This window comes from Triticum aestivum, chromosome 7D, assembly GCF_018294505.1.
Source record: "Triticum aestivum cultivar Chinese Spring chromosome 7D, IWGSC CS RefSeq v2.1, whole genome shotgun sequence".
NCBI lineage: Eukaryota > Viridiplantae > Streptophyta > Magnoliopsida > Poales > Poaceae > Triticum > Triticum aestivum.
The window spans coordinates 625,806,721-625,815,888 of NC_057814.1; the positions used below are offsets into that span (position 1 = coordinate 625,806,721).

General features: G+C 47.3%; 1 protein-coding gene across 1 annotated transcript; it reads right to left on the reverse strand.

Moving 5' to 3' along the window:
* Nucleotides 1-1,460: 1,460 nt before the first annotated feature.
* LOC123164046 (zinc finger protein 2-like) lies at nt 1,461-2,058 on the reverse strand. Its single transcript, XM_044581463.1, has one exon. The coding sequence runs from the start codon at nt 1,979-1,981 to the stop codon at nt 1,649-1,651; it is 333 nt and encodes a 110-aa protein (XP_044437398.1). The 5' UTR covers nt 1,982-2,058; the 3' UTR covers nt 1,461-1,648.
* Nucleotides 2,059-9,168: the final 7,110 nt, after the last annotated feature.

The window sequence follows — 9,168 nt, forward strand, 5'->3', positions numbered from 1 at the left end:
GGGCGCGGCAGAGGCACGGCGAGCTCGGGCAGCCTGGCGGCGTCGTCGAAGGAATCGAAGAACTGACGAAATTTTCACAAGTGCTGGCTTGTATAGCAAACCCATTGGTACCGGTTGGTGGCACAAACCGGTACCAATGCCACCCTTTAGTCCCAGTTGGTGTCACCAACCGGGACCAAAGGCCTCATTTCAGCAGCCCAAAGGGCGGGAAGCGGCGGCCTTTGGTCCCGGTTGGTGGCACCAACCGGGACTAAAGGGGGGGCATTGGTCGCGGTTGGTGGCACGAACCGGGACCAAAGGGTGGCATTGGTCGCGGTTGGTGGCACCAACCGGGACCAAAGGGTGGCATTGGCACGAACCGGTCTGTCTTGCCCTCCACTCCCACGATGTCCCTTTTTCCTGAAAGAACTATGTGGCGCTTTGGCTCATCGTATGATGTATTCGCTTCCTTATCTTTTCTTTTTCTCGGTTTGGTAGACATGTCCTTCACATAGACAACATGTGCCACATCATTGGCTAGGACGAACGCTTCGTCAGTGTACCCAAGATTTTTCAGATCCACTGTTGTCATTCCATACTGTGGGTCTACCTGTACCCCGCCTCCTTACAGATTGACCCATTTGCACTTAAGCAAAGGGACCTTAAAATCATGTCCGTAGTCAAGTTCCCATATGTCCACTATGTAACCATAATATGTGTCCATTCCCCTCTCGGTTGCTGCATCAAAGTGGACACCGCTGTTTTGGTTGGTGCTCTTTTGATCTTGGGCGATCGTGTAAAATGTATTCCCATTTGTCTCGTATCCTTTGTAAGTCAATACAGTCAAAGATGGTCCCCTGGACAACGAGTACAGCTCATCACAAACAGTGTTGTCACCTCTGAGACGTGTTTCCAACCAACTGCTGAAAGTCCTGATGTGTTCACATGTAATCCAATCGTTGCACTACTCCGGGTGTTTGGAGCGCAGACTGTTCTTGTGTTCATCGACATACGGGGTCACCAAGGTAGAGTTCTGTAGAACTGTGTAGTGTGCTTGAGACCAAGAATGCCCGTCCCTGCATATTATTGAGTCCGCTCCTAGCGTGCCTTTTCAAGTTTCTAATGATATTTTTTGTTATATATAAATTGTACTATGTTTGCCAAATTGTCAATCTTGGGAAAAACGTAGGCTGGCCTAATGGAAAAGCCGGTGGTACTTATCAATTTGGTGTTGACCAACATCTCAATTTTCGTCATGTTCTTATTCTAGATTGCTAACAGGTAAGGAAACGTTTAGCATTATACTCCCTCCGCCCAGAATTACCTCCGTTTTTATCCATTTCTGTGATGAGTAATTCGGGACGGAGAGAGTATAGTATGTATCTTGATTTTTTATGAAAAAACTAATAAGCATAAAGAAGCACATACAAGCTGGCCGGAGAAATTGGGAATTTTGTTTCATCCCAAGGAGCGGCAAGGTCTAGAGATTCAGTTCAAGACTTCAAAATAAAAAGTAGAAGGGCGGATCAATCTAATGCCTGCCCACATGAGTTTCTTTTTGACAGGATGCCCAACACGAGCTTGAAACAAAGGGTCCACCCAAAGTAGCTAGACCATGACGTACCTACAACCGAGAGACAAGTTTATCGGAGATCGGTCAGCCGGCTGGTTACAGCCGGAGAGACAAGTCCAGCTCGTGGTCACGCTCCGGCGAGCTATTACCGCACTTCTGCACCATGCCACCCGCAGCGGGCTCCTTGTCCTCAGGTCCCTCGGGCATCCGAGCAGCAGCCTTCCATGCCCAGGAGGCGCGCATGTCAGCGGCGGCATCACGGTGGAGCCTAGCAACAGCGCGCTCTTGCTTGTGCGCGTTCTGGTGGCCGCCGAGCCCCTGCGCGGTGAGGAACCTGCGGTCGCAGTAGGCGCAGAGGAAGAAGCGAGGTGCTGCGGCCAGGGTGAGCTCGAGGCTGAGCTCGTCATGCGTGTTGCTCGCTTGCTCCATTGGGCTCGCTCGTGGTGGTTGTGCGTCGTATTCGCATGCGGCTGTGTGGGTTACTGTGAGCTTAGCTAGCAAGGTTAAAATCTGGCATCTGGGGAGCACAAATGGCCAAGTGAGTCCTGGAGGCACAGGCAGCTTGGACGGCACCCTGACGGCCGGAGTGTGGTGCTAATTGAATTGCGCTTGGGACAGTTGTCTGCGGTGAGGTCCAGGGCGGCGACGTATGACCCCGCCCGCGGTATCAGATGGTTGATATACACCCCTAAATCTTAATGCACCCCTGGCAGACTACCTGCATGCATGGCCCGACAAGATTCCTTCGGTCTCAAAGGATCTAGGGAAAGGTTAACCTTTGGTGCAAGGTTCGTGTCCGCGCACAACACTTATCCGTCTTTTGTGGGATTGGCCGGTCCACATGCGACGAGGGGACTTAATAGACAACCCTTAGGAGTACAGTACCAGCCCCCCCCCTTGAGAAGTTGAGGGCACATACAGGAGTGTACCATCATTTGGGAGAAGTTGGAGGGATAACCTTGGATCAAGACACGAATGACACGATCATTTGAAAACTTACAGAGCGAGGTATCTACTCCACTTCATCGGTCCATTCGTTACAGTTCGAGGGGCGCACCTCCACACCACTTCTAAAGACTGTTAGGAAAGTCTGGGCTACACCAAAATGCAAGTTCTCGCTTGGTTGATCATTCAAAACAGAGTATGGATGGCGGATAAGCTACAACGGAGAGGGTGGCCAAACTGCGGTTTGTGTCCCCTTTGTAGCCAAGTCCAGGAGTCCGCGGCCATCCCCTATTCCAATGCCGATTCTAGGTTGCAGTTTGGAATGCGGTAAAGGCGAGGACCGGACTGAGCAATATTGTCACAGCAGACTGGGCGGCTATGCAATGTGTCAGGCATTGGTGGACTGAGATTGTGCTTACATGCTCGCCTAACAGAAAAGGGATGGCCTCCCTCCTTATGCTTATCTCTTGGGAACTTTGGAAGGAGATGAATGCTAGGGTCTTACGGAACATTTCCGCGCCTTCAATGATTCTCGTGGAAAAAATCATGGATGAGGCGGCTCTGTGGGCTTTGGTGTGTGCCAAAGGGCTTGATGTAATTTTACACAATGAGTAGTTGCTTTATCTTTGCCATTGTATGGCCGTTGTCCTCAGACTCTGTTACAACTCTTTCTTAATTAATGAAATGGCAAATCTTTTGCCTCGTTTAAAAAAACACTTGAGCGCGTAAGTAAGTTCAAAAATATTTGTCAACACATATCATCATTCAGCTCTAAAAACGCAAGGTCAAGAAAATTACTTATAATTCTGACACTGGTTTGGAAGTATTTTTATTTTTGCAAACCCCGAAAAACCTTCCCTTTACTAATCTCAGGCTGATGCATGTTGAGTCGAGGCGAGGCTTCATGTGTCCAGCAGTTAGGAGGGATCATTAACTATCATTTGCAAAGAATAACCCTTTATAGTTCTGGATTAATTAATTTACCACATCACCGCCTAAGTCTGTGATATTGCTATTACGATTTGCAAGTTTTTTTTAGCGGACAATGATTTCAAGTTTCTTCGTGACAGAGGGCTTTGCATTTTTTGGACCGTTTTCATTCACTAAAACCATACCTTTATTTCAGCCAGCCCATTTCCTCGATGTGAACTCTTTTCTTTCCACATTCCAAGGCTAGATAGCCACAACCGATCTGCGTCTGCAATTCGGTACCAATGGGACGTCATCGTACTTTTCCCTCCAGCAACAGTGGCATGTTGGTGTAAAGGGTACCATGTGAGCTTCCCAGGCCGCACCAACTTCAGGAGTGCTTGACAGAGTATTGAAAATAGAGGCACCATTAATACTCAGTAAATGGGCCTCATTGGAAATAGTCTTATAAGTCTAAAAACCTGGAGTAGAAATTATTTATCGTTGACACAGCAAAGAATACAGGAATAGACGGCTGTCACGACCACAACAACCATAGAAGACCACCAAGGAGGCAGGTGACCAGCAGTGACACAATCGGGGACTATAGCCCCAAGCATACGAGACATGTGTAGCAAGGGCAGGCAGCCCTTGCGGCACACTCCATCATCATGGCGGCCAGGGGAGAGGGGCGATGTGACCAGACTCTAGCATGAACGAAGACCAAAAATGACCGGTACATCAAGTCGTGTCAAGCTGGAGCACTTGAGAACCTGACACCTCGCAGTGTCGGGTCATCCACTGGGCGTACGGACAACAAGTTGCACACATCGCCTACCACTTCGTATTTGTGTTCACATGAGAGTCTATGACCAATGTGGTGCCCCCAGCCTATATAAGGGGAGGACCGAGGTTAGAGGGGAAGGACAGGTACACACCCACTAGTATACACTATCATATCAAGCATCGAGCAGCAAGTTCACTCGAGAGAAGGAGACTAGAGTTAGGTGTAATCAACCAATCTAACTAGAACCCCGATCACCACTGGTCGCACGCCAACCACAATCTTTGTAACACCAGAGCACCTGAATTCTTCCATTCATATCGGTGCCAACAGGAAGTAGGGTTTTACACTCAGATAGTGGCCTGAACCTGTATAAAACCCCTTTTGTTCATGTATGATTAGTTTGCTTTTGATTGACAAAGTGTTTTAGCGCCTGACCGAACTAAAATATATAGGGTATTTTCGATCCCTGGGGTCCTTGGTACACACTGCAACGGTGCGCCTATTCCCGCTCTTGGCAAGGAATACGGAAGCGGCTCTACTTCCGTATGGATGCAGTTTGTTTTTCGGGCTCCGGTCCTCCTCGACTATGTCTGTATGGATGCAGTCGACAGAGCTCCGGGTAGATTCATGCCGTCTCTTCGGGGCGGTAAGATAAGGGTTTCTCGCCCTGTGGATAGATTTGGTGTCAGGTACTTCAGATCTATGCAAGGGTTCAATAGCGATGACTGCGCTCCAAGGCGCTGGTCCTTAGGGGCACGTGCACGAAGACTTCCCGGCTATTATCAACAAGGTTAAGCCGGCTCCACCGGCATGTCAGCAGCGCGTCCTGGCGGCAGTAGTGGTTGTTTGGGGGTCTTGGAATCTCAATGTATTTTTTTGTTATGTTCGAGATGCTTTGTACTTCCGCTGAACTTTGATCATAGATCTGAATCATTTTCGCAAAAAATACAGAAGCGGCGGGGAATAAACGGGCTAGGTGTATTGTGTTCTATTACTTTCTTATTTCATAATCATTTTGTAATATTATTTGTTTTTTCATTTTTTGCCTTTTCATCAATACATTTTTTTTGTTCGTGAAGTATATTTTCGTAAATGCTCATGTGATGTACTTTTTTTAACCAATAAAATTTTGTTAACATTAAGTTTATTATGAAAAAAAATAAAAAAACCGTATCCATTACCGTAAGGTCAATATTTTATCGACTGCATAACGCTCTCATTCTCATTTGGAATATTTTTCACAAGTGTTATAAACATTTATATGATACATATGAAAACAACTATTCCACAAATTATCCTAGAAATATGTGGCAAGTCATGGGCCCAGACTTTTATATATGGGTCTCTAAAAAAATGTAATTTTAAGTGGGTGTTCAAAATATTTGTGAATAAAATATAACATTTAACATGGCAATAATCAGAAAAGAACACAATTTGGCACCATTAAATGTGAGAGTCACGAATAAAAACAACAAGTACAATTTTACTGCAATAAAAACTATTGAACTAAATGTTTTACTGCATTTAGTAATTGCATACTTGTGCTTCATTGAAAATGCATTTTAGTCAAAACTTTGTGCTTTATTTGAATTTGAGGGGTAAAGTTATTTACAGCCGAAAATAAGAGATAATTAGATTTGCTTCATAATATTATTTAAGGTAAAAAATTAAATAAAATAGATAATTTATTTTTCAACTTTAAGCATAAGTAACTCATATTCAAAACTTTGTGGGTGGAGAAATGGTGAGATTATAGAGGATACTCGACTCGTTGTTTCAGGAATTGGTTGATGAAAATTTGGTTTGATAACATGAGAACCAAAATTAACAACACATATCACTCATTACATTTGTCTAGTCGTCAACTCGTGCCACTGCACGGGCTACTAAGAAAAACATAGATTACCTGGGGTTATGTGTAATACTTTTTGTGGATCGATTCTTTAGCTGTTAGAATGTAGGGAGAATACAGAACTATTTTCGGTTTAATAGTTTGGGATGATTCCATGTATAGTACGTGTGTGTGTGAAGTCCTACATATATTTTTGAAAAAAAAAAATGTACGCGTGTGTGAAGTCCTACCTATAGATGTAAGCCAGACATATACTTCCCCCGTTTCTAAATATAAGACATTTTAGAGATTTCAGTATGGACTACATACACGTGTATATAGACATATTTTAGAATGTAAATTTACTCATTTTATATTGTATGTAATCCGTATTGAAATATCTAAAAAGCCTTATATTTAGGAATGGAGGGAGTATAACCCAAATATGAGAATGCGCTACTAATCACAACCATGAAATTTGTTGATTAAAACAAAGAAAGTATTTCTTAGATTAGCAGGGGAGCTTTATCACACCTGTGTCCACGGACTGTGTGCAACATCCTTATTCACCTTGCATAAACTATGCGTTAGAGTAATCCAACCCCTTCGTGTTTGTGTGTATGATGGATAGTTGGTGCAGAACTGTGTATCTTCGTAGGGAACACTTAAAAGATCTTCAAGATAATCCAAAACTTTTGAATGAAAGTCAAGGCGGTTGTCGGCTCTGTTGCACCTCCTGAACCCGGCGTAACTTTTCACTGCCTTCCGATTCCACAAGGCTATGCTATTGTGATGGTCGATGAAATAACGGAGGGATGTGAGGAGCTCGAGCTTGGCCACCCTACCGGTGAAGGGGAGACTCAGCTGGGTCTTGCTCTAAAGACTCCATGTCTATGGCGGAAGGAGCTCATCAACCTTCCGAACAGGACACCTCTTCCTCCTCCTCCTCCTCCGGTCAGTCAGGGCACTCCGCCTCCTCCTCCGGCGAGTGATCAGGGCACTCCGCCTCCTTCTCCGGCTGCTCCGGTGCGTGGCGGCACTCCGCCTCCTTCCCCGCCTGCGCTGGTGCGTCCGAGCAGCCCACCTCCTCCTCCGCCTCGTCAGCAACAGCGGAAGACAGCCGCACAAGGAGTATGCGGCCATGACTAAAATGCTCGAGAAGTAAGTTCAATCGATCATTAACGCGCCATATCGGCAACTTTGTTCATTTCCTGATATCAAGTAATTGTTTTCTTTGTCTGGCAGGGTTTGGAAAGAGTTCACCGCACAAGCTCTGGGACTGCCAGGGGAGCTGCGATTTACACACCCGAAAGTAAGTACTACTAGCTAGTTCGGCGCACCTCCCATTGATTCTATCTATTTTCATCAATACCACTTATAATGCTTGATTATCAGTTTGATTGACCTCTATTTCTTGTAAAGTGCTTGCGGCAGGAACCCGGAAATGATTACTGTGGATACTACGTTTGCGAGTTCATCTACAACTCGACGGCCAAGAATAAGTGGGGCTACTCTAAAAAATAATATGAAGTGCGTAAGAAATAATATTCACAATTTTATTTTATTACCATCATTTGTGTTGAGTTTCATTCATATATATGTATTGACCCCCTTCTTCAAATTAGATGTGGCAGATGCAGAATGAACTCCTACCACAAGATCGCACACGAGCAATTCAAGAGGAATTGGCAGAATTCTTTCTTGACCACGTCATCAATAAAGCCGGAGAATACCATGTGGAAGTTGAGTTCAGATGTTAGGGGATTGTAAGAGATCTTATATTATATATATATATATATATATATATATATATATATATATATATATATATGTGTGTGTGTGTGTGTGTGTGTGTGTGTGTGTGTGTGTGTCGGTGGAAAACGACACCTATGGGATCACAAGAATCACTATTGTGGTTGCCGGGGCGCGGGGTTGTGAGAAGAGCAGGATTAACAGTCAGCACAAGGATCGTTTACCCAGGTTCGGGCCGCGAGGATGCGTAAAACCCTAGTCCTGCTTTGGTGGGTGTATTGAGTGCTTTGGTGGGTGTATTGAGTGTTCTTGAGCTCTCGAACTAGCTATGACGGCTTTGTAGTTCCAAAGAGCCGAATCCCCCTCCTGTATGCCAAGGGCCTCCTTTTATAGTCGGAAGGGGCTGCCACAGTGGCACACTGGAGGTGGAAAGGCCTACAGTGCTGCGAGCTTATCACTCGTGTACAGGACAAGACTCATTTAATGCGCAGCTTAGGTGTCCCTTAGCTTTATTGGGGACGGGAACGAGGCCCGTCCCGTCCGTTGCCGCCTCGCCTTGCTTCGACACGCGCCTAGGCCAGGGGTCCATGCGGCGCCATGTAGGCAGGCAGGCAGCTGAGGTGGCGCGGTGGTAGGATCTTCACGAAGATCTGCATGCCACCACGCAGGTTCTTGCTGAGTTGGCGTAGAGGCCGCCCGTCGCCACGCAGGTGCCTGCCCAGCTGGTGGAGCTAGCAGCTGCTTGGGGACGGCGGTGAAGTCTTGGTCGACGCGGGCCTGGCTGTGGCCTCGCTGACGCCCTCGGCAAGGGTCTTGCCGTGGCATTGTAGTCGTCCCCGGCAAGGCGCTTGCCGGGGGTCTTGTGGATCTCCTCGGCAAGGATCCCGCCGAGGGTCACTGTCTTCTGGTCCTCATCTGATCTCATATATCTATGGTCTTGACAAAGATCTGCATGCCACCACAGATGTGCCTCCCGAGCCCTGGTCCAATCGTAGTTGGTTGGGTTGCAAACCGTGGGCTCAAGGGCGGCTCGCTCTGTTAGCATCGGGCAAGTCGCCCCAGCAAGGTTCTTGCCAGGGCCGCGGAGGCTGCCCCGGCAAGGGCCTTGCCGGGGGAGCCCACCTCGCCGTCTCGCTCTTTGGTATCTTTGGTCTTGGCGTTGCCTTGGCCATCTTGTGCTTCGGCTTCTCTCTGGCTCCCTTCCTCTGCCCTGCTTGGTGTGGCCGTGGCGCGCGGCTCCGACTGCCCGTGCACAAGTAAAGGGGTACAAAGGTGTGCGGCGACGGCGTCGACAGGGCAGGTCGGGGGCGCGGCAGAGGCACGGCGAGGGCGCGCGGCATGGTCGAGGGGCAGGGGCGACGGCGGCGTGGTCGGGGGCGCGGCAGAGGCACG

What these genes read in the sequence shown, in the direction of transcription:
- LOC123164046 (XM_044581463.1), bottom strand. Translation starts at nt 1,981, where the DNA reads ATGGAGCAAGCGAGCAACACGCATGACGAGCTCAGCCTCGAGCTCACC.